The sequence below is a fragment of the Paramormyrops kingsleyae genome, chromosome 15 (assembly GCF_048594095.1).
Source record: "Paramormyrops kingsleyae isolate MSU_618 chromosome 15, PKINGS_0.4, whole genome shotgun sequence".
In the NCBI taxonomy this organism is placed as follows: domain Eukaryota; kingdom Metazoa; phylum Chordata; class Actinopteri; order Osteoglossiformes; family Mormyridae; genus Paramormyrops; species Paramormyrops kingsleyae.
Window position 1 is genome coordinate 24,965,511 of NC_132811.1, and position 26,510 is coordinate 24,992,020.

Genomic DNA, 26,510 nt, shown 5'->3' on the forward strand with positions numbered 1-26,510 from the left:
CTCAATATGATATGAGGCGTAGATCTTCATCCATATAATGTTCTTGTGAAGCAGCACTAAGATCAATTAAATACTTTTTGACATCACATTCACAAGGTCAAATGCCATCTAAGAAGGGTTGCTTCAATTTTGGGGCAATTTATCTCAAAATGTGATCAGTTCCAGTTGTTCACCAATACAATATTTCTGCAAAGTTTAAAAAAAGATTTTTTAATCACTTTTGGAAGTATTTTGTGTTAACGATAAACGTGTCTGCAGCGACTGCCCGGTCCCAAAACAATATATATTCCCTGTTTGGAGAATACAATAAGCCTACTAGTTAGGCATAACTGACCAGGCATCTGACTGTGTGTAGGCAATTCACCATGACATCTAACGCATGCTGTTTTCATCAATAACCACAGATAACTACACTAAGCCAGCTTTAGTCATCTAAAATCTCAAAACATTACAAACTGGCTACACTGCACAACAGCAATCTATATATATAAATAACTGTATGTATGAAATTCACCCAGCTGGCAAAATCACTGTATTGTCCCACAGTAACAGGGCCCAAACCGTTGGCTCTACAGCCAAGCAAAAGCCTGGCTCCTAGACCACTGTGATCACACACACACACACACAATAAAAAACAACAAGCAACCAGCATCCTCCGAGAGCAAAAACTCGGCCCCAGTCACCAACTGGACGGGCTTCAGATGAGGCTCTCCACAGATCCCCAGCCTCAGCAGATTAAAGCACTTCTGTCAGTCCACCGGGACCTTGTTACAGTCAACACGGACCAGGCTACCTGCTGTGAATAATTGATGAAGCCATTTTAGATCCTTCTGCATAGGTTATCAAGGATGGGCAAGGGAGACAAAAGGCAATGTTGTTTAGGTGTGCCTCAGAGCTTCTTCCTGGGACCAGACGCAGGTAGGGGGGCAGAATGTGACACCTCAGGCCTCTCAGGGCCCCGTAAAGATGTGAGTGATTCTGCACCGTTCAGAGGACAGTCAGTCCAGCCAGACCCTTCGGTAGCAGACACTGTATTAAATGCTGGGCAAACACACAGCCCATGTCTCCAGTATCTATGAATATTTCATCTGCTCCCAAATCCAGTGTTTAATTTCAACAAGAGAAATTAAGTGCCCCCCCCATCTCCACAAACACCTCCCCCCCCCCAAGCACATCTAGCAAATGCCAATTTATCCTCCGATCAAACAGCATTTGGGTCATTTAGAAGCCCACAGCTATATGCTATGAAAGTTAATGAAGAAATTACGGGAATAGAAAGCGACAAACCCCAAACTCACACGCAGACAGGGAGCAGTAAACTGCACCTGGTTATCTGACCATGCTGGTGACACTAAAACCCAGGGAACCCGGCAGGGTCCCAGTCCTGTTGGGGTAACATTCTTATATTGGGGCGCCTGTTCAGATTATCATTTCTAACAGAGTTTGTTCTCCGGCTTTTAAACCGGAGCCAGGACAAGATGAAGAGCACAGATGCCCCATGGTCACGGGCAGGAAGATTAACCCTGCGTTTCCCATCAAGTACTGGTAGCTGAAGAACAAATCAGCTCCACCAACAAAAAATTGATTTATAAGGTTATAAAATTGCAAAATATAATCATGCATGGGCAGTCTCTGGCATGGCAAAGCAATACGTGTATATAAATAATAATAATAATAATTGTGTGACACCTCCCAGGGGCTGCTGGGATGAACAGAAGAGTGTAACGAGCCGGGCCCGCACTCACCTCCTGGAGAGTTCTGCTCCCGGGGAAGTTGAGGCTGTAGTCCCGCTGGGCCTCGCGGTGGCTCACAATCAGCAGGAAGTTCTGGCTGGCTGCCTCCTGCTGAGCACTTGCGAGGGAGAGGGAGGGGAAAACGTGCGTCAGAGTCAAGCGCAGAGCATGTCATGACTCGCCCTGTGCTTCTCCTCCCTGCGAAGGCCCCCCCCCCCCCCCCGGAGCCCTCCACACCACAGGCGGCCGCTTCTGTCCAGGCAAGCCTGAGCTGAGGAGGGCGGGGCCAAGGTGACCAGGCCCCTATCATGCTCAGAAAGGGACACCAAGAAAGGGGGGTTACTGACCAGGCCCCAGAGCGGCTGGAACGGCCCCCACTGTGCTCGGACAGGGACACCAAGAAAGGGGGGTTACTGACCAGGCCCCAGAGCGGCTGGAACAGCCCCCACTGTGCTCGGACAGGGACACCAAGAAAGGGGGGTTACTGACCAGGCCCCAGAGCGGCTGGAACGGCCCCCACTGTGCTCGGACAGGGACCGAACAATTTATCAATTTCAAATCGAAATCTCAATTTGAAAAAGCGTGTTTAGGAAATCACAAAGGCTGCGATTTAGGACATGTGTTATACAGCATGTCTTAAAACTAGCGCTTAAAACTGTTAAAACTTACAAATTCATGCTGTGTGTGCCTTGTGTGACAGTCCTTCTCACCAATCAGAAATGCCATGCTCCTCGGGTGCCAGTCATGTTTACCAATAAGAAGTGGTCCAAGGCGACTGTGTATACGCCCACAAACAACAAACACTTGAAGGCCAAGGAAAAGGTTACTTTTGTGGTGCGAAAAAATATTGATTCTGCTGCTGAGCTATATGTGAATTACCTACCTATTTCATGGTCAGGCATTGTTTACAGAAAAGTCCTCATCAATAGAACCACTACGACCTCCTTTAACCACCAGCAGCATGCACTTCTGCGTACCACACCTTTCATTTTCGTTAATGGGCTATTTCATTAACATACCACTCACCCAACAAGAAAACAATAGGACAGTCAGTAATCCTCACAGCAGCAGAGCAGTCACCCCAAAAAAGGCATAAAACCCATAATACAATTGTGCTTATGTCATATTTTAGTATGTATGTAGTATTTAAGTATAGGTTTTAATCATAATCTCACACGGTAATAAAAATAAAAGCCTCACTTTAACATAAATACCAAAAGAACTGATCACTTGAATTGCTACTACAGTGGACGGTTTTAGTATTTGAAAAAGATATAATAAGTGACACATATGTTTTCTTCAGCCAAAAAGAGTGCATTTCACTTATTTCAAATAAAACACAGGGTTTTTCAGGTTCATAATGGAGTTATACATATATATTTGCCATAAAATTTCTTGCCTGAGCGTGAGAGTCTGAAAGCGCAAGTGTCACGCCAGATGTGCGAGTTGGCAACCCAGAAGACGTACCTTTTTTTTTTTTATAGTTTCACCTGAGTTGATTTGTATTAAGAAAACATCACTTTATACAGTTGTTAAAAAGTGGAAATGTTGACGAACATGTAGTCATCGATTAAGTACGTCTGTTTCAATGTTTTATAAAATGCCTATGGTTTCTGAAAACTTTTGAGTTGTACAATTTCAGGACAGAGAAGCTGCTCTCTTAGGAACATTACGGCTTTTTGGTTTAGGTGTTAGATTTGCTGCTGTTAACAACACTAATGGCACATTAACACAAAGAAGAGGGCTGCATACGCTAAAGTACGTGTTGCTGGGTAGTTAAAGTAGTTTGACGTACATTTTTGTGAGAAACGGTAGTTCTAGAGTGAAGGGGCCCAAGCTGCATTACCGGCAAGATCACTGTTGTTTGTCTTGTTACTTGGAATCATTTTATTTTATAAAATTAATTTTAAATTAATTTTGAATTATAATTTTTTTTTACAATTAACTTATCAGTCACAGCTTTTGTGATAATTGTTTTACTTTTGATTGTTCTCTGCTAATTTGCTAATTAATAAATACATGTTGGAAGCCATTCATCTTTACATTCTCATCCTGGCGTTTTGATGGTATCATGTGGTAATGCTGTGTCATGTTTTATATCTATTACACACTGAATACTGAACTGAAGCTTGACACATAAAAAAATTATCACAAATGAAATCATAATCACATTATGTCTGAAAAATCGCGATTAGATATTTTCCCCAAATCATTCAGCACTACTGACCAGGCCCCAGAGCAGCACGAAAGGCCCCCACCACGCTCAAACAAGGACACAAAGAAAGGGGGGGTTACTAACCATACCCCAGAGCGGTGGGAAAAGCCCCCTCTGCACTCAGACAGGGACACTGCTGTTTTGAAGATTGATGAGTCGGAGAATCAGTGAGAAACTGACCAGAAGGGAGTTTTAAAACGTTCTCTTGTTTCATATCACTAATATGTGAGTTCCTACAATAGAAATTAATAGAAAGATTTACAATTAAAAGAAACACAAACAAATGGTAGTCAGGAGAGCAGAAGTGAGGTGCCATGAGAAAAGCTTCCTTCGGATGGAATAGGGAGGGGAAGTTTGGGCAGCCCTGGGAGCTAATCAGGTCTGAGATGGGAAAATGAATAGGGTGGCTTGAATTAATATGTACCACAGGCATTGATTATGCAATCACTGCCTAAAGCTAAGAAGATCTGGCCAAGCCTATGTTAACAGAAGCCCAAATTTACTGTAATGACAGCATATTTACACTGACTAAAAGAACGAGATCAATATGTAAATGTAATGTTTGTTGTAGCTAACACGGAAAATTGGAAATGTGCGGCGGACAAGGAGGCTAACGGCAGAGCCCGAGGGCAGCGCGGGGGAGGAGGTGCCAACACCGATCTTGAATCACAATCATTCCTTCTGGCGTTCCCTAGAATTTAACCAACCTAGAGGTGGCCAGGTGTCATACTGGATGGCAGTTATGGTTAGAGCAGAGAGGCCTAGGCCGCCGTTTCTCTCAGAATAATACTCAATGGCGTTGCTTTAATGAGTGTCAGAAAAGCAAGCTGAACACCACAAATAACGTCCGGACAAAACAAAATCCAACAGGTCGGTGAAAATCTGTTGCATATTTAAAACAATGTGCGAGTGTGAGTCATTTTAATAAAGGAAATGTCAGCTTTTAAAATAAAAGTTGCTATTTTTATTAACAACCACTATTGGTTTAATACTAAAAGCAGCACAACCAGGTAAACCAACTATTTAAGCAATACTTATGGTTATCAGTTATAACAAAACACACACATTTCACGAACAAACCAGTTTGACCTAGAACTCGATCTGAATATCAGAAGTCGAACCGTGAACGCTGACCTAATATAAATTGTATGCTACAGGAAATGAGTCATACTACAATGCAATTCTTACTTGAATGCCTTCTTCACAGACTGGACGATTAACCAAATAAAGCAGCGCAACATTACAGTAACTAACAATAAATAAATCACTAACTTACGTGTACTATTAGAGCATTTATGTCATTTATTTAAACTTTATTTTACCAGGTAAATTAACTGAAAACCAGTTCTCACTGCTTTACGTGATATTCAGGAGAAATAGCAGACTACACATCGGAACTGCCTGGGATACAAACATCATGCGTGTAACTATACTCTTCAGCCAATAAGGGCAAAGGAGTGTCGTCACGGAGGCGGTTCCAGTTTGTGCAGCTGGGTGAGAGGTCACAATGCATCTAACCGTAATGCATTGCGTCAGGGTCAGAATGCGTTGCTTTAAGCCAGCGCTGTAAGCAAGTCGAACGCACCCAATGACCGGACTGGGGAAACAAACTGAAACGCGGACTTAATACAGAGGACTAATGACAACAACCAGAAACAGCTGATCACATGGGGATCCCACACGAGGTTAACGAGGGGGCGTGGCTACACGGAAGGAGCAGACGATCGGGGCAGGACAGGGGTAATGTTGGGATAAGATCTTTATCATTTTGGAAGCCATTAAGAAAAAAATGCTCCTCTTGTTTTATCCTGTTCATTTTGTGTTTAAATGCTTAAAAAAAAAAAAAAAAAAAAAAAAAAAAAAAAAAAAAAAAACATATTTAGGTGTAATTTGGGGGGGCCGGGAACCAATTAATTGGTTTTCCATTATTTCTTATGGGAAAAATTCGATCAGAACTTGAATTTTTTAGGATTCGATCCGTGGGTCCGGAACGGATTAAGTTCGAGAACTGAGGTACCACTGTACACATATTAACTTACAATACTTGAAGTGCAGTGTGGCGCAAAGTATGCTGGGAACTGCATAATTAGTCCTGCTGACCAACGCTGCAGCGTCACATTTAAATCAGCCAATTGCGGATGGTGGGAAAGATCAGTTGAAATGAAAGTTCACCTGAGAGACCCTGCACTGAAATGGTGATTACGCATCATCGGACATTATATTGCCAAAAATCTTCATCGTCAATGTAACTCGAGGAGGGGCCTTTTCCCCACTATGAGGCGTCAGGGTAACCCTGACAGCAGGGGGATGGGGAGCCGCAGAGGCGGTCAAGTGACCAGGCTCCGTCAGGCATACGGCCACATTTAGATCAAGAGTATTGTGCATTTCTGGGCAGCCGGGCCACAGCAACAGACGGCTCCATACCCGAAGGCAGATAATTTTAAAGAATTAGCGGTCATATTGATGTAATACCCATCATTTTTTTCCTCCGATGAGTGAACGAGGAACAATTGTCACATTTTTTAGCGATAAAGCGTTTAAAAAACAGAGCATTAACAACAGATTGGTTTTACGCTGAGATAAGCCTCAATTCGCAAAGCGTGTCCCCGAGGCTCAGAGCGACCCCAGGTACCTGCCAAAAATGGGGGCCTGCATTCCCCCCCGCCACCAAAAATTGAGATCCAATGGCTCGGCCACTAGATGACGCAACTTGTGGGTAGTGCCAGGTCCAACGAGGCACAATTGAACCGTTCGAGGTCAGTCATGCTTCCCAGGATACATGCCTAATTCAAGATGGCGGTCTTCCATGGCGGAGATTTCCATGGCCTGTTATTCTGTCCCAAGACTAATCAGCATTTTAATTGTTAATAGTTTCCACTGCTTGGTTTGCCAAGAGACAGCCGGCATCTGTGGCGGAGCCTGAACTGTATCTGCACTGGGATAAACTCTGGCAGGGGGAGTGGGGGGGAGGGGCGAGAGGCACGGAATAAACACCAAATGTGTAATGACTCATTTGTATTTTAAAGTCTGGGTTCAAATTAAAATAACCTTAAGTAAACAGACATCTTGGAGGCAATGGAACTAGATGAAGCATATTAAATTATTCATCAACCTCTATTATTTATGCAAGAGATTAAAGCTTACCGCACACCTTGTTGTAGACTGTCAGTCAACATAGCCGACGGGGAAAAGGGACAGTTGGGCATCCGAGAGCGGATTTCTGTAGCGAGCTGGGAAGGGACGCTCGCACAAAGTCCACCGGTTATTTCAAACCAAACAGAGGATTAAAATGGGAGGGGGTGGCTGTGGAAATAAGTGTGGAACAGTTTGATTAATCTGTTTGGTTTAGGTATGCGGAGATATGCAGGCAGGAGACTGCACGGCGCTCTTCATCTGATTCGCAGCACGGGCTCCGTTACGCTGCCTTTCTGAGACGTGCCAGACGCCTCGCCCCCATCGACGGCGGCACGGTTCTGCAGAGCGGTATACCGCGCGCTGAAGTGATCCCAAAAAAGTCCGGGACAAACACAAGCAACTTGGAACGCGACGCAGAGTTAACTTAAAAGGTCTTAGGGAGGCTGTAAGCGGAGAGTGAACACAGCCATGTAATCTCAAAGTTGGGAAAAATAAAATGCTTCTCGGTGGCGACTCGACATAGGGGAAATATGACGAGCAAATCTTGGGATTTGTGCAGAACCCACAGAACCTGTTCTAAAAGTGCTAGCGCTTTTCTCCACCAGCATCACCCCAAAGCTGCACCCCTCACACCAGTTACGCAGGGTGGCATTTGGGGCTCAAATGCATTTCAGTGCGTTAACCTTAAGAACCACAAATTCACCAATAACTCTTGCCTCAATAACTTATATGTAACTGAAATCTGCTAAACACACAGTAAGAACATACACAAGAACATGCAGTAAGAACACTCGGGTTCCTCCAATGAGCACTGAAGAGAGCAGGAAACATTTAACGCTGCTTCAAAATAACTGCAGCAGACACCTGGGTCATTAGCCGGGCCCTGTGGCGGCACCTATGCACATCCAGACGTGTCTCAGATCACGGTGCTGTACACACGTGTAGATACAGGCACAAAGCCTCGGTGAACTGAAGATGCACCATTACTTCATCTTACTAAATAAGAAAAGAAATAAGAAAATAAGAAAAAAGCATAACAATTAAAAGTACAGAACCCTCCTTTAAGCTGAATCCACCACATCTATTTTTCTCCATCATCATAAACATGCAGTTTTAAAAGCACTGATTGTTACCTATTAATTGCCTATTAAATGCAGGTACCTTTAATGAGAGCAGCCCAGAGTGAGGTCCATGTTTACAGGTACAGTTAGCATGCTCGGATCCCGCACCAGCAGACAATTCAGGGAGGGGGGGGGGGCATATCGACAAGGCTGATTCTCCAACACGAAGAGTCAAACTTAAGACTGATTAAATTAAATAAAGCACCAGGCAGCAGTGGAATCTAAGGGAAATGAGCAGCCCAAGTCAGCCTTTTAAGGCAGAAATGGACACCTTCTTAAGCCTGACACGTATTTAGCCATATATTAAAATGTGCCTTACTTAAATTCATGACTTATCTCCTAATAAGCAAGAGCTTCAGAAATGTTTAACGTAACCTTATTGTTCAGTGCTAAAGAGAGTGAGGTCACAGCGATCATCACTTAAGGCCCCCACCCAATAACCCATTCAGTGGACGCCCCCCCCCCCCCAGCTCTAACAGGTATTTATATCCCACTTGACAGGAGCGTGGGGAGCGGCGGGGTCCTAAGAGCCGTGCGGCGGAAGCGGCACTTATTTTTAACGGCAGCGGGAGGCTGCAGCACCAACTGTGGAAGCCGACAGCAATGAGGTCACGAGACGTCCCGGCGACGTGCCCGCAGACCGGGCCAAAAATATCTTTCTCTAGGATAACGAGCAACTAGAGCTGTGAGGAAAAAAAAAATCCACAACAGACAGAGCGTGGAGAGCGGTGAGCACGACTGCAGAGGAGCGGACCTGGTACTTCATTGACCATCCTGATGCTAGAGTACGACACCCTGGAAACATGAGCGCAACCGCACTGCATACTGACGTCCACCGCAGGTGTGAAGCCGTACATTTGGCACCAATGTTAGAAGTGGGGGGGGGGCTGTATTGGAAAGAAAAATGGCAAGTTGACCTAAATGAGAGCAACAGGGCTAGCATGTATTGCTGAGTGCAGTACAGTCACATTCAGATGCTCCGTGTGACGCGGTGAGCCGTCCCCCCCGGGCTCCCCACTGAGGGCGGCCGCCAACTTAATCAACACACATAATTAAACACCACACACCCCCCTTGCTATGAGTGACCCAGCAAGCACTGGAAACACTTTGGTTAATAAGGACTTACGGATCAGACTGGCTGCACCCCTCTCTCTCTCTCTCTCTCTCTCTCTCTCACTCCTTCTCCGTTCTTCCCAGTCGACCCTCGAACCCGGGAAGGCTCTGATGGCTGTAACGTTCCTGTAACGCCATCTTTAGAGTCCGGTATCCACCAGTCCGCCACCACTAAAGGTCAACCAGCCAGGTTGGCGGTCAGAGGGAGCACCATCACAGCAACAGGCCAGAAGAGATGCCTGCCGCTGCCGATAGCGGACTGTCAGAGGGCAAAGCTGGCAAAGTCGCCCCCTATAGGGAGACGTTAGCCTCATCTGCAAGTGTCATCGCAACAAGAACCACTAATCAAAACAGTCCACCAGAATTCAGGCAATTACATAAAAGCTCCTAATAATATTTTCTTTTTCCAAATTGATTCTTTGGGGGGGGAAAAAAACATGCAAAAACAAAATTTAGTATTTGAGTATTTAATTGCTTAATAAAATTAAAAAGCTTAAACACACACCAAAATAAAGGAGAGCGTAATAATATAGTATTAATTATATTACTTAGAGTTTTAAGAAAAATCTGCAAAATAACCATCTAAAAAGATGCTTAACAAAGGGTCTTTTTTTTTTTTTTTTTTTTTTTTTTTTTAAAACACCAGAGGTCAGCTCATAGCTTTTATTTTAAAATGTAAATTATGTGCTCTCATTTTCGCAGGAATGTTGATCCTAAGCTGAATGTACCAAGGCTGACAGCCTCTATTAAACAAACACACACCGCCACCTAGTGTTCAAGTCTGATCATAATAAAAAAAACAAAAAGGAGTTATTTACACATAGATGTGGGTGGAAATGCTGGTCATTAGCAGGTGCCCCCCTGGCAGACTAAGAAGCAGCCCTATTGTTCTACCCTTTGATGACAGCAAGAATTATCCAAACAGCTTCAGCAAGCAATGTCATATTAGCTGGCCTGGATGACAAACGGATATGATCTCTGATTTTTAACTGATGGGGAAGACTCTCCAAGAGCCAGCCGAGATCTTTATTTTCAGATATTCAGTGAGAGGCACACAGTCATGTCATATGTAAGCAATAGTTCTCATTAAACAGAGCAATGAGGCAGACATGGAAATGGCAGAGTGGAGAATAAGGCAAGACAGAGAAGGTTATATGGGCAATGGCTCCCGCTGACGGCTCAGAACACTGCTGCAGGGCCCCACCAATGCAGGTACTCATCTTTGTGTGGACCATCCATTTGTTTCTATGGGCAAAACCCTAATCCTAACTATGACAACCTTAAACGCTATACAGCACTAACCTTCACCATAAGTAACCAAACAAAATACAGTGGTACCTCAGTTCTCAAACTCATTAGAACTCGAATGTCTTAAAAGTCGAACAAACCAGTTTGAAAAAAAATGACCTAGAACTTGATCTGAATCTCAGAAGTCAAACTGTGAACGCCGACCTAAGATAACTTGTACGCGCAGGGAAATGAGTCACGCGGCACGTCTCTAGAGGAAACATAGGGTAACGCTTCAGTCTCAGCCTCGCATTCGCTGTGATAGCATCCTGCATGTTTACACTAGCTGAATACATATATTTAGACAGTAAAAGTACATTAAGACAATGATAGACAGTAACAGTAATTATTATTATTATATAATAAAATACATTTTAAAAATATTTTAATATTAATAATAAACCATTAATAGATTTAATTATAATAATATTGTCGTGGTCAGTGGGGATGGAACGGAGACAAAGACGCAGACGTCAGGGTATCGGGGAATACGGGTTTAATTACAGGTAAGGCAGGCAAAACGCAGACGGACAATACAATGACCGGGTTGGGGAAACAAACTGAAATGCGGACGAAATACAGAGGACTAATGACAACCAGAAACAGCTGATCATATGGGGATTCCACACGGAGTTAACGAGGGGGCGTGGCACACAGAAGGAGCGGACAATCAGGGCAGGACACTTTTTTTATATATCACTTTACACATTGTTTGGATACATTTATTTTCTTACTTTACAAATTACTGTTTTGATAAATGTGCTTAGATGTGTTTAGTACAGTATATGCTCTTGTTTTATCCAGTTCATTTTGTGTTTAAATGCTAAAAAAAAAACATATATAGGTGTATTTTTTTGGGGTCGGGAACCAATTAATTGGTTTGCCATTATTTCTTATGGGGAAAATTCGATCACAACCCAAACTTTTTGGGATTCAATCCGGAGTTCTGAACGGATTAAATTTGAGTTCTGAGGTACCACTGTACAAGTCTTTATCCTTTTTATTTTTTTGATTCCAGTCACAGATTGTTATAAAACTGAATTTCCCTTAATGTTATTACCCTCTGATGTTATTTGACACCTTTGAGTTCAAAATGTTTTTCATTCGGAACCATTTCAGTCAAAAAGGTTCTATAAACACAACTTTAAATGAAAGGAACCGTGTCACGAGACAGTTTCAAACTGCCTTCCAGTAACGGCTGACACTAATGTTGTCAACCGCAGGTGGCTGGTTTACACTTTGTGGGAAGAGGTCACTGAAAAGTGAACAGAAATGAAGAAAAAAAAAAAAAAGTTTCAAGTTGAAAGCGAAGTTCACAACAACAGTCATAAGCTGACAGGCAGCTGTTTCTGATATCACCAAACACGTCAGGAAAACAACACGCTAGATACAATGTTTAAACTTTGTTGCTAACTAGATAGCTAATAAAACCGTAATATTTGCAGCTAACTTCATAACTAACTAATGTTACTTGGTCATTGGCACTTCCGCTGCTTCTCAGCTTGACTGCTTGTTTTTAATACTTCTTGTGAAGTTCGCTAATCAGCGAATACGTTGTCCAAGTAAAAAAGAGCAGACATTTCTTTGTGACGATTCGCAGGACACCTTTATTTACTAAAAGCAATTCGGTGTCCATATAGCACCAGGTCAGATGAAATGAGACGTGCAGCAGAGGAGAATTACGCAGCACACATCAAAGTCTGTCCTAAATGATTTTCTGGTAATACTTTACTTGATGGAGCACAAGTAATGTATTAACTCAGTTACTACTCAAGCACAAATCATGAACAAGTAAAGTAACTGCATGAAATACATGGACCGTAAAGACTGATTAATGATGAAAGGACATGGGATCGATACATAACTAACATGTAGTTGCTTAATTAATACATTAAGTAAGAGTGTACTACTACATTATTTGTAGTAACCATAAGTATTTATATATCAAGTAAAGTGTTGGTGATTTTCTTTCAGTTTTCTGTCTTTCCTTAGACTGGGAAAATTGTACAGGGAATCTGCTGCTGCTTCAGCTATTCAAAGAGAGCGTCCCACACATCTGCTGCATTGACCAGGTCAGAAGCTAATTTCCCCCCTAAGAAGTATAGTATGGAATATTTGAGGAAAATGATTAGGCCTTTATTTGTTTTACAGGTGCTGGTTATTCCTACCCCAACACTACTTTTCAAAAATGAGTCACCCCAACACAATGACTCAACTGGAGTGACGAATCTGATGGAGGGAGAAACCGTTGTAGAGGCACAGGGCACCAACAATTCAGTGTTCTCTCTGTCCCGTTTGCGATTTACTTCATTTTTGGTGTTTGAGTCCCCAGAGCAGCCACACGCTGCATTTTACGCAGTATTATTTTTTCAGGCTCAGTACAACTGAATGCACACTGAGCTTGAAAGCTATTAAGCAATTTTTAAACAGCTTTGTGTCTGCACATGCCATTCCATACATTCTGGATTTATGATAACAGTGTTATGATTAAGTGGTAACACTTTACATAAACTGCACTTTCATAATGCCTTTATAATGCAGTCGTAGAACATTCAGTGGATAATGGATTTACAATGAATTAGAACATTCATAAGGAGCAGGGAAGTATACTTGAACATCCTAACATACATAAACAGCTTTAATGTACATTTATAACAAACATTATATGATACTATTGTTTGACTATCATCATCATAGAATGTCCGTTATTAATGTGCATTAAAGCTGTTAAAGAATGTTGGGATGTTACGGTATACTTCCATTCAGCTTATGAATGTTCTATGGATGCATTATGAAGGTGCACTGAATGTTCTCTGAATGTATAATGAATACATTATGAAGATGCAGTTAATGTAAAGCATCACGTATTATTTTAAAGTGCTATAGTCTATAATTCCATGTAATATGTATAAACTAATACACGGTAATCTTACCGTGTACTACTTTTCTTTTCAACATTAGCTTGTTGCTATTACAGTTCATTTATGAAATCGCTTTTATGTATACCACATTACCTTTGTTTGTTCATACACATTTATCACAACAACAAAGATGTTCCATCATAGTTATTACCTAAAAGTTTACAGATGCTGTTTTGGAAATCTTTCTAAGTTGAATTTGGCTTTTTTTTTGTTTCATTAACAAACACTTCAACGCCAAAAACTTAACATGAACCTTTTACATTATCATGCATGTTTTTGTCCTTGTCACCTAAGATATTTATTCTCAATTTATTCTCATGGAGTTAAAATGCTGCTACGTATGCGCAATGTAGCCACCATCAGCAAACACCCAAGTGTCAATTCAAAAGGCTTTGCAGGAGCCCAATGAGATGAGCATTCTGGCAACCAGCAACCATCTTTGGGGACCCCAGACAAGCAGCGATGTATCAGAATAACCAGCCAACGCACAACACAAAAATCAATTGGTGAAGGACCCATGTGACCTGTGCCTTTTTTCCTGGAAATAAGACTAACTTAAATTTAGACAGCGTGTTTACCAGCAATGTACCTTACGGTCATAGAGCACACCACAAAAATGCTGAGTCACAGATGCAGGTTAATTCCTGTCTAAGATGCCAGTTTTCCTGTGATTGGTGCAGCGGGTTTACTTGAAGCTCAGCCACATAAGGTCAGCTGACAGGGATGAACCAGAGAACAAGGAGCCAAGAGTGGAAGGCACTCACCTGCTGAGGCCGGACGTTGCTGCATGGGCGATGTCGGGGGTCAGGACATATAGGCTGTTGTTCTTGGGCAAGTGTAAACTCCGCAGGACGGTCTGAACAGGCAGCACGATAACAAGGAAGGCAAGGAACACCATTAGAGACTCTTGAAGCCCGAAAACAGGCCTCATTACTGGCTAACTGCTGAGGCTTGAAAGACTAACAGAAAATCTAGCAAACAAGTAAAATTATGGCTACATAAATGCCAACACGTACCTTGCACATCTGTATTAATGTCTACAAGAGCAATGGATTTCATACTCTTGACTTATCTGCAAATACTCTAAGTTGTTTTGTACCCTACATTTGGAAAGCTGTCGGTCACAGGCGGGGGCCGGTCTCATCCTGATGGGTTGGCACTTCCACCATTAACTCACACTGTCAGAAACAGGTCAGGGCCGGTCTCATTGGGACCAGACCTGACTGGCAGCCTTCGCCGCTAACTCATGCTGTCGGACATAAACCGGGGCCGGTCTCATTGGGACCGGGCCGGCGCCTCTGCCACTAGCTCACGCTGTCGGAAACAGGTCAGGGCTGGTCTCATTGGAACCGGGCCGGCATCTCCGCCACTAACTCATGCTGTCGGACACAGGTTAGGGCCAGTCTCATTGGGACCGGGCCGGCACCTCTGCTGCTTACTCACACTGTCAGACACGTCTCCCGTCTTCCAGCCCTTCAGGTGCATTTTCGCCATGGGGATCTGCAGCTCTGTCTCGAGGATCTGTTTAATGTCACCTACAGAGAAAAGGAGAGAAGATGAAGTAGTTCCCTCCTCCACCAATAGATGGAAGTGGAGGATGGACACCATTTTCATCAACTGCCCCAGGCTCAAAACACCATTAGACTCTGCTTTTATGACAAAGTACTAAACAATCACTGCATAATACTAACACCCTGCGATTTGAACCTCGCCAAAGCCCAGACCAAGACACCTGAAAAGGCAATTCTGGCAGAGCTGGTCCCAGACAGCGGAGGGCTGCCCAGGTTCCTGTGGAGGCAAAAACATGGTACAGAACCTCTATAGATGGCTGTAAGCATGCATCTGCACCAGACGTGTGGTTAACAGGCAGTGAGGATATTTCAAAACAGCAACTGCTTCTCAGAACTGGAATGATTGGTTCTATCATTAGAAAAACCACACTGAGAATTAGCCTTACAGTTTCTAAGAAACGAAGAGCCTCAGATAAACTCAGCCAGTCCCATTGTGAAGCAATTGAGGGGGAGGGGGGCAGTTTAATCTGCATTATTTTAGTCTGCTGCTCCGGACTATGCCACTCAGATACACTGAGGCCAAAGAAGCGGAAAAGCAAAGTTTGATGCTTTTCAAAAGCCAAACTCCCTGACTATTCCCTGAATTTCCATAACTTATAATAAACGGAAAAACAGGCTGCCTTTGTGCCAGCCAGCCACAGTATTTTAAACTCATCAATTACCCATGGGAATTACCCATGGGAACCATGTTCAATATCCCAGTATCAGTACTGTATTGTGATACCAAAAATGTAAAGTTGTATAATTCTTTGATTTTGAAATTTTAGGGCTGAACGATTATTCAAATCTAAATCAGAATTTGAAACAACGAGATTAACAAATTGCAAAGAGCACGATTTAGTATATGCATTATACAACACGTCTGACTCAGGGTTTAAAACTATCATGTGAACAGTTTTACAAATTAATGCCGTCCTCCTTGTCTGACTGTTATTCTCACCAATTAGAAGTGCCGTACTCACATGCCAGTTATGCAAACCAAACAAAAGTGGCCCAAGGTGACTATGTATACGCCCACAAACAACAAACAAGAAACCCAAGGAAGACATTACATGCCAAAAAATACTGATTCCATTGCTAAGCTGTAATTGAATTACCTATATCGTGATAAGAGATTAACAAAAAGGTGGTATTATTTATGGAGTTATTATTATGATAGAATTCCGTGGTTGTGTACTTGTATTTTAGTTTTATACACCTGTGCAGCAAAGTTTGTTTACAAAAACGTCTTTACAAAGTCACAGATTTGCAACTTGCAGTTGCACATATTTTAGAAGGGATTACAAGTGCACAACACAGGGAAGGAATCCCTTTAGTAGATTTATTCCTGTCCTGAAAGCATGTAAATGGAACAGTATTTTGAGAGTCCAGTGAATCCAACCAATAATACCCAAAACAAAAGTCTCAAGATTTTTGACTGGCTGTCATGGCTTGAGGCGCACAAATGCCACCCACTTGCTGCTCTGGGTGTGGTAGTTACGGGTTTACAAAACTTTGGGTACGTGAGAATGCTGCAGGAAATCTCAGCATTCCGAGCACACGTATATTGGAGTGGCAAATTTATGATTATGAAAACAAGTGTGCAAGACCTTTTTTTCTGGAAAACACAAACTTTGCTGCACGAGTGTACAAAACCAAAATACAAGTGTGCAAAACTAAATTTACAAGTATGCAAATTTATTTTACACAACCACAGTATTCTGTCATAATAACTCCATAATTATTAGGGGTCCATGCATCTTTACTGCATACATCAAAGAACACTGAAGTTATGCAAACGAGCAGAACCAGCGCTGCGGGGAGAGATAGTCACACTTATTTCACACGTGTCTTGTACAGAGAAGCTATATAGGATGGAAGATTGCTGTTGAACACAGCCCATCTGTGGCTGATAAGCAGGGGGCAGAAGTGAGGTGTGATGTTATTTTGGTTTTAAACCAAAGGAGCAGGGTGAACCTGCAGAGCTGACAGCCCCAGTGTGTAAACGCTGCTACAGAGGGGGCAATATGTGTAACCTGGCAAAGCATCAGCCTCTGGCTCAGCCTGATTTAAAGACAGTCAGTTGTGCATGATAACTGATGTAAGACACATGATAGTGATGTAATTTAGCAGTTATGTTTCTGCTTAAAGTAATGCTTAGCCCACATATGACTTTATTCATATCCCTTTCCCCACGGACGAAAAGTAGGCAAGGGGTCATTCCGTTTCAAATCATCACACCTTTGGACGTCATCGTCACGGATTTTAACGAAACTTGGCATGCTGATTCGGTGACATGAGTAACTCATGAAACTGAAATTGGGTGTGTCTGGGATCAATACTGAGAGAAATTTAAGCGAACAAATGTAAACTTTTTTTTGGGGTTTAAATTATTAAAATAATTAAAATATTAAAAATTCAACAACAAAAAAAACTTGGTCTTTGGTTGTAGTCGTCATGAAAAATAATAACCCTGTACCATGCATTGATCACTAACTGCTATTCTGCTACTGCTAACAGCATTGCAAGGAATAGTGGTTTTGATACACACTTCAGATAAGTAATGATATCTCAACAACAACTCAAAAACCAAAGACCAAATTTTCTGGAGACGTTCATGACATTATGATCTAGCTTTAGTAAAAAATTAATAAATTTTGAAATATAGGGTTTTTGTTATTGAATTTTTAATATTTGAATCGGTTATTACATTGTATAATTATTCATATGGGGATGGCATATTATTTATTCAATCTATAGAGCTGAACAATAGCTTTAAAACAATATAAGGACCACTTCTGTGCAGCTTACATTAAGGTAAATATAACCAGTCAAAGTCATAGGACCCCCCCCCCCCGAAAAAGTTAAAACTTTGTTCGCTTAAATCTCCCTCAATATTGATCCCAGACACGCCCAATTTCAGTTTCATGAGTTACTCATGTGACCAAATCAACATGCCAAGTTTTGTTAAAATCTGTGACGATGAGGTCTGAAAGTGTGATGATTTGACACTGATCCCAAGGCTAAATGATGAATAGCAGAACACAAATAAATCTAACATTACTGTATTACTGATGAGGTTATGTCACAGTCAGGCCAAATTAAAATTAGAATATATGCATCAGATGGAGTTTAACCTATACACATTTCACTGACAAATGTTAGAACTACATAATATACCGTATTTTGCACACTATAAGGCGCAATTAAAAGCCTTTAATTTTCTCAAAAATCCACGGTGCGCCTTTAAATTCGGTGCGCCTTATGTGTGCACTGAGTTCCAAAATCTGTAAAAATGTTGCTGTGCATTTTAGTAAGCACTCCGCTTGATTGACTGTCAGACCATTTCCTGCCGACATAGGGACGTAGTAATACAGCTGGCAGCGATAAACCAATTGCAGAACATTACGTAAAGCCACGTACAGAGGTACGCTTACCACCGCCACGCCTACGGCAGGTAGTTATATTGTACTACTGGTGCGCTGCGAAACAACATTTGTTTAGCTAAGGACCCTGAAAATGGCATCAGAGAAGAGACATGCTTACGATGCACAATTCAAACTACAGGCTATCAGTTACGCGGTTGTAAATGGGAATAGAGCAGCAGCGAGAGAATTCAAAATCAATTAATCTATGGTTCGGAAGTGGAGGAAGCAGGAGAATGAATTGCGCCAAGTTAAAAAGACAAAACAGAGTTTCCGCGGGAAAAGTATTTTTAAATACGTAGTAGAATAAGGTTTAACTAAACTCACTGTTTTGCTTTTGTTACCTTGTTTTTGCATGCGCCGAATAATACGGTGCACCTTATGTATGGCTTAAGTACAGAAATAAGCCCCACAATTGAGAGTGCGCCTTTCAATCCAGTGCGCCTTATGTTGTGCAAAATACGGTATTATTGCTGTTGGCTTAAGTCATAATTATGCTTGTTCATTTCAAAACAATATAATATTTAAATGGGACCATTTTACAGTATTGATAGAGGCATCAGCATCAAAGTCAATATTTTTGATACTGATCTATTAACAGGTATCGCACTTTATTCCCGGAACACTTAGCAACCTCTCCAGTCACATCTGAATTAGACTACAGCTATCACACCCCAAACCTGATGGGGGCACCGGTGAGCCCTGGGCCCTCACCCACTGTGCCGGTGTCCTCCAGCACCACCTCTACGGAGCGCTGGCGGTACTCCACACGGAAGTTCAGCATGCGTGGCTGCCTCTCCACGATGTGCCGTGTGGGGAGGACAGGGCAAAAGGCTGAGGAGGAGGATGAGGAGGTGGACGAGGAGGTGGACGAGGAGGGCGGAGGAGGCGGGGCCGGGGCCGGGCCCGGCGCCGGCGCCACAGCTGACGGGTGACTGCGGGGACCAAACATGCCAGTCGGGGACCCTTCACTAGAGAAGTTGCTGGAAAATAAAAACACATACATATACAATTAATTAATGATCTAACAGAGCTTTGCATGGGGCTTCTCTTTAGCAGAACATACTTGCAGGCACAAACACAGGGACACAGATTCAGAGGCATTATAAACCCAGGTTAAACACCAAAGCCCTCCTGCGGCCCAGCATCGGAACCTTCTCCCCATTTAGCGCTACAGCGAGGCTGCCTCACATGGCAAAGGGCCGGTCGGTCCCTTTCATTGGATGGCCACCGGCTCCGCTTTAGAGGCCGAGAGACAGTGGTGGGGTTGGAGGGTAACCCCAGCTCAGTCATTCTGGGGCAACCACACTGCACCAGCAACACAAACAGTTTCCAAAGTGAATGTAAACAGGCTTTACTCGCCGCATAAAATGGGAAAGATCCAACAGACACGCCATTGTCTGGGGGAGGGAGTCGCTCCCGTCGCCTCAGAAGGCAGGGGCACAAAATGGCCTCTCTCTCAGACTCCTTCGTTCTCCCTGTCTGGGGGCTGAATTCCCCGGAGCACCAGTCCCACGCAGCAGTAAATAATGTCTTTTCTCTGTCCCAACACAGACAAAGACGCTTCTCTTTTCCTCGGGGGGGTCAGCACATATCGCACTGTGAGAAGGAGCGGGGTGCCAGTGGCCAGCACAAAGGCAGCATTTATCCCACCGTATTACAATACAGAAAGGTCACAGACGTTGGGCTTCAGGGGGCATTCGGGAAATCGTTAGAAGGGACAAACCAGCCGTTAGAAGAACAACGGTGAAACATGTGTCCACAGCTGGAGTTGGGGTGGGGGGGTGCACTCCACTCTGAGATCCTGCAGACACAACAGATACCACCACCAACATACATCCATCTCCCATAAATGCTAATCCAGGACAGGGACATGGGGAGCTGGGAACCTGTCCCAGCAAGCAAAAGGCACAGGGCAGGGGACACCCTGGACGGGAAGCCACGCCCGGCACAGGGCACAGGGCAGGGGACACCCTGGACGGGAAGCCAAGCCCGTCACAGGGCACAGGGTAGGGGACACCCTGGACGGGAAGCCACGCCCGTCACAGGGCACAGGGCAGGGGACACCCTGGACGGGAAGCCACGCCCGGCACAGGGCACAGGGCAGGGGACACCCTGGACGGGAAGCCAAGCCCGTCACAGGGCACAGGGTAGGGGACACCCTGGACGGGAAGCCACGCCCGTCACAGGGCACAGGGTAGGGGACACCCTGGACGGAAAGCCACGCCCGGCCCAGGGCACAGGGTAGGGGACACCCTGGACGGGAAGCCACGCCCGGCCCAGGGCACAGGGTAGGGGACACCCTGGACGGGAAGCCACGCCCGGCCCAGGGCACAGGGTAGGGGACACCCTGGACGGGAAGCCACGCCCGGCCCAGGGCACAGGGTAGGGGACACCCTGGACGGGAAGCCACGCCCGGCCCAGGGCACAGGGTAGGGGACACCCTGGACGGGAAGCCACGCCCGGCCCAGGGCACAGGGTAGGGGACACCCTGGACGGGAAGCCACGCCCGGCCCAGGGCACAGGGTAGGGGACACCCTGGACGGGAAGCCACGCCCGGCCCAGGGCACAGGGTAGGGGACACCCTGGACGGGAAGCCACGCCCGGCCCAGGGCACAGGGTAGGGGACACCCTGGACGGGAAGCCACGCCCGGCCCAGGGCACAGGGTATCGGTCACCCTGGACGGGAAGCCACGCCCGGCACAGGGCACAGGGTAGGGGACACCCTGGACGGGAAGCCCGGCACAGGGCACAGGGTAGGGGACACCCTGGACGGGATGCCAGTACATCACAAAACCGATTCACCGATGTCGCCACGTTTTGGGATGATACCTGGGTAAGCATGGGGGGGAACATGCAAATTCCAAATGCTCAGAGCCAGGGGCAGGAATCAAACCCACATTCCAGGAGGGCAATGAGACACATCAATAGCAATGAATAGCAAGGCACTATTTAGAAAAGCGGGCAGATATTACCCTGGCTGTTCTGGGATACAAGGGGTGCTGCCACACAACACAAGGGTTTCTCATCATCATTGCGAGGCTGCCCCTGAACCCTGAACCCAAGAAAGGGTCAGACAGATAGAGGCTCAATCTGCCGTCTGAGAGCCCTGAAGAATGCCTATCGAGGTGCTATCCTCAGAACTCGGAGCTGAGCCAAGCCTCTCAGACCGGCTTCGTTTACTGGCGGGTGTAAAATACACAGATAAAAGAGAGTGTCTGTGTCATTAATGGTGCATTAGTAAGAAGTTGTTTGAATAGTAATCTGCTCTTAAAACATGTGCGCTGTACTTTTTCCAAATGAAAGCACCCCAGCACAATTACACATTATCGCAGCTTTATGGGACGGTCTGGGAAACATATGTAATATAGCTAGTTTTCAAATTTTGAATTGCCTACTGTGTATATGCACAGTCTTGTACCACTGTTTACTTTGTATCGAGTCATTGTAGATGTTATTGTTGTGTACTAACTATTTGTGTATCGTTTTATATATTATCACCACAGAATTTATTGTTGTGTTTATCATCCAACTGTTCTTTGTTCAAGCTGTCTGATGCAATTCATTTCATAGGTGTGAAATGATGATTAAGTGACTTGATTAGTAATTATGCTGTGTCTCTCTCCCTCAAAGTGTGCTTTCACGGGCATCGATCGCCTCGGCTGATGCAACTTGCCAATGTTTGGCAAACCTGTCATGATTCCTGACACTGTTCCCCTTGACACATTAAGTGATGTTGCAGTTTCTCTGTGGTGCAGTTTGACCTCTTCAGATCTGCTCCTTTATTCTGCTTTTAAAACTCATATATCAAAAACCTGATTGTCTGGCCTATTTAATATCTGACACATACCGATAACTGGCATTCAACTACATATGACACCTTTGCAGCTGTGTTTGTAATCGTAGCTTCAAAGTTAAAGTCCTTTTTCATGTAGTGTTTCTGTTATTTTGCCCCCCTCCCCAACATATTTTCCAAGAGCTGCAATTCAATCACCAACTCCTAGATGGCACTGTTGAACCATCCACAGGTTTTGCAGGCAGAGATGCCAGGGTCTCTGAGCGCCCTGCTGGCTATGTTCACCTCACCGGGGGCAGTTCTGTGAAAGATGCCATCCTACAAGCGCAGGGCAGTGCCAGTCGCTTCGTAAACGGGGTGGATGCAAATGACGATGCCGGCTCATTCATAACTATACCCGAAGTTTCCCCGCGCGCGCAAACACACACACGCACAAAACAAACCATTTAACAGAATGTGAATGGCTTAAATATATTTTCCTTAGCTCAACAGCTCAGCGCATTCATGAGGAATGACCGTTAGGCGAGGACAATGCCCCTCTCAGGGCCTTCCCATCCAGCATCAGTTCACATTTCTGCCTTCCTCTCGTGGTGTTCTGTTCTCTGCCACACATTTATAGCCCTTTCATCATGGAGGTTAGGGGCACAGGCCCCCTGTGAATCGGGAAAAACCACGCAAAATGTTTTAGCCCCCTTGGTGAGTGAAGTGAGCGTACAAACAGGGCGAAGAAAAGCGAAAACAGACAAGAAATGATACAAAGATACAAAGATCAGTGCGAGAAATCATGCAAGAGGCTGCCAAAAACAGGACTGGCTTCATCGCAGGGTTCACCTACGAGCGCCACCAAACCGAACCAAGCTTAAAATGAACCAGGACGTTCAGGCCATCCTGAGACAGCCTCCCTGCTCTACAGTGTCAAATGACTGTACACTGAATTTTAACCGTGATTTGGCCCCTTGGTCATTTTGAATTATTTGAGACGTTTTGAAGATGTACAGGTTGAAAACTGAACCCATTAGAATAATATGTTCTGCAAATGTTATTGCAAATGTTACCAGGGGCCTTTGGGTTTGTGTTGCTGATGGGATCGGCTCTTGGACCCCAGTAACATACCATCAAATGTCAATATAACACCGAATGAATATACAGCAATTAGACCATCTGAGCAATTAAGTGGACAGAGAGATCATTTAAAATTAAGGTCACTTATTTCACATATTTCAAATTTTTTTGGCACAAATATTCTCTTTAAAATCCACATGACTGCCAAGTGCCATTTCCTAAGCAAATCGAGCCTCGTTAATTAAGAAAGCAGAACAGGAGCCACATCAGAAAAGAGCAACGTGTTTGTATTTCTAAGAACAGTACATTCTCCCCCTTAATAAACACCTACCTCATTGCCCTTGATGGGGGAGGGGGAGGGAGGGAGAGAGAAAGAGAGAGACAGTGAGAGTGTGTGTGGGTTTGAATAGATCACATTTGAGGACCAAATTGTCCCCAAAGTGTAGTAAAACCTGAAATTTCCCTACTTTTGGGGACATCTTTTGAGGTCCCCATTTGGATAACCTCAGTTTTATAAAAATCTGTGAATGCAATCAAAAAAGTAAAACTTCCAAAAGTCTTGTATTTGGGTTGGTTATTTATGATGAAGGTTAGGGATGGGTAGGGGTTAAGGGTGTCGTGACTGTGATAAAGGTTTATCCTATAGAAATGAATGGACAGTCCCCATTTAGATAGGAAGACAAACGTGTGTGTACACGTGTGTGTGTGTGTGTGTGTGTGTGGGGGGGGCAGGGTTACCTTTGTAAGATGCCATTTTCCTGTGGAATCACACCATTGATTGCTGCCTGTGAAGAGAGAAAAATAGTTAATACCCCTTATTAAAATGAAAGTAATTAGCTAATACAGATTTCAATCACTTTAATTACTATTAAATATTAAAGAAAAAATTTGTTTTTCCACCAATTGCCTAAAGTTTTGACCAAATCTAACCAAGCAGTCATTCAAGACGTCACTAAAGGATGCACCAGTCTAAGACAGACAAATTCTTGGACAGACGGCCAAATGCAGTTGTACAGACGTCAGGGAAGTTCAGCTCTATGAAAGGACAAGCTACAGACAATAAGACAGACAGATCAGTAAAGTAAGGCAGCCATTTAACCCTATGCGTGCACCTCTGTTATTGGGTAATGTGGGCTGTTCCAGCTACATTAAGGAAGCTACATCAGCAAACCTACACAGAAACAAGCCTACCTGGCTTTACGTTCTCCCACAGGGAATTATACAGTATTTTTACTATACAATGAAGTACCAGCCTACTAAACATAGCCAACATGAAGACAGAACTGGGGGGGCACATGACAGTAATTCACGGACCCATATTTAGATGTTCTGCTGAAAGATCAGCATTTCAGAAAGACCTTCAAGCCACCTCAGCTTCCAGCAGGTCTGTTCGGCTTTGTGTTGAGGACTTAAAAACACGAACATCTTGGCATCTCCCTGGGTCACGCTGCCAGCAGGAAGAGCTGACAGCACTAAGACTGAACACATTTCTGCCTGATAAGGTAGCCCTTTGGTTTGTCCGTTACCAGTTCTGGGATTACCTGGTCCAGCTTTAAGAGGAGGGTTCACACATTTTCAGACGTGTGCCATTCCAACAAACCGAGATCAACACACCTCTGGATCGGGTTCATGTTTAATCGCCGTGGAGAAGTTTTGCCTTTTTTATTTGAGCTATATTCAGAAAAAGGACCATTATTAATGGTAAAAAAAAAAAAAAGTGTTGAAAGTTTTAAAACCCCAAAGAAATACATTAATTCATGCTTACACACGTGTGTACTGGAAGAAACACGAAAAACCCGTGACTCAAAGCTCCCCCAGGGAAAATAAACAGCGTACGCTCACTGTTACTACAGCTGGGATGTAAGCGCTGGTCCGCTCTGAGCCGCCAGGAACTGCCAAGGTACCGTGAGCAGAGGAAAACACCAGCAGATGATGACTCATCCCGGCTGGCGGGGGGCGGGGACGGCGATAACAGCTCCTTTGCAGACGTCCTCGTGATGACACAACCGCTCACAAAAGAAACACGAGTTCCTCCACAGGACAAGCAGGCGGAATGATGGCACCACCCCCGCAGACGGCTACTCAGACGGATGGACGGGCTTCGCCCGGATGTCATTAATGCGTGGAATGTAGGGAGGCGGGCCGCTCCCTCTCCTTTTCATTATCTCGACGGGAACGCTATGTGAAAGATTCCGAGGTGGCCCGCGTGGGCACCGGCGGCCTGGATCGCCACATGAAAGGGGCAATAAGCATCTCTGAGGAGGCTGCTGTGAAAACAAGCAACTACTGCATCCCAAGAGCCTACTTTAAGATATACTTAATAGACATTGTACAAACAAACCGTTAAAGATGCAATCCGGGCCAGAGTGAGTGTCCAGTGCCCAGACCGGCGCTTTTAGGACATGCCAAATTTTCCAGTACTTACACCACAGAACTATGACCATTTGGTTAGAAATATAAAATGATAAATATGTAGCATTTTTGGCTAGTCTATGTCAGACTTAGCAGGATATATGGCTGCTATGAGCCCCAAAACCATGATCGTTGGATACATTGCCCCAAGAATCGACTGCTTCCATTTACACGTAACAGGCACAAACATCCCAGTTTTGGCATAGGTAACCTGCAGAAGAACCCTGTTAGGTCCACTGAAAGGCAAAGATAGCCAGCTAAGAGGCCTGGTTAATGCAGAATTTCACCCCAGTGGTGCACCATAACAGAATGGAAGACCCTCAGCCAGAGAGGTACCCTGCGGCTGGGTTTGTGCCAGTATCAAGTTTTACGCAGTAGCTGAAACAGCTGGTGGACATACAGTACCACCCAGCTGTCACTAGAGGGAGAACTCCACACAAGCCTGACGCCTGCTGCAGCTCTGTGGCCCTCAGCACGTAGTCTCACACTGCACCCATATGCAAGTCTGCAGCATGGACAAAAGTAGGTCAAAAGCACATTCAGATAAGAGATTAAAGTATATATGTATATATCAATGGAGATGAGGTGCGTAACATTTCACCTAGCATTTTTAGAATCTTAGTTATGTTAACTGTTATGGCTAATACAACCTTCCTGTCTTTCAACCTCTCAGGAGTTTCTCAAAAGGCCCCCAAACCTACGAGATCAGTAAAGCCTACACATCCTCCTCATGTCATAAC

At 44.3% G+C, this 26,510-nt stretch overlaps 1 protein-coding gene across 1 annotated transcript in view; it reads right to left on the reverse strand.

Annotated features, from left to right (window-relative positions):
- faf1 (Fas (TNFRSF6) associated factor 1) overlaps positions 1–26,510 on the reverse strand; it is a 94,051-nt gene that overhangs the window by 45,168 nt on the left and 22,373 nt on the right. The window contains exons 3-7 of the mRNA XM_023821370.2: positions 24,097–24,143; positions 19,215–19,483; positions 14,969–15,060; positions 14,290–14,381; positions 1,746–1,851 (exon numbers count right to left, since the gene is read on the reverse strand). Coding sequence (XP_023677138.2) covers positions 1,746–1,851; positions 14,290–14,381; positions 14,969–15,060; positions 19,215–19,483; positions 24,097–24,143 — 606 coding nt within the window. The remainder of the gene's footprint in view (positions 1–1,745; positions 1,852–14,289; positions 14,382–14,968; positions 15,061–19,214; positions 19,484–24,096; positions 24,144–26,510) is intronic.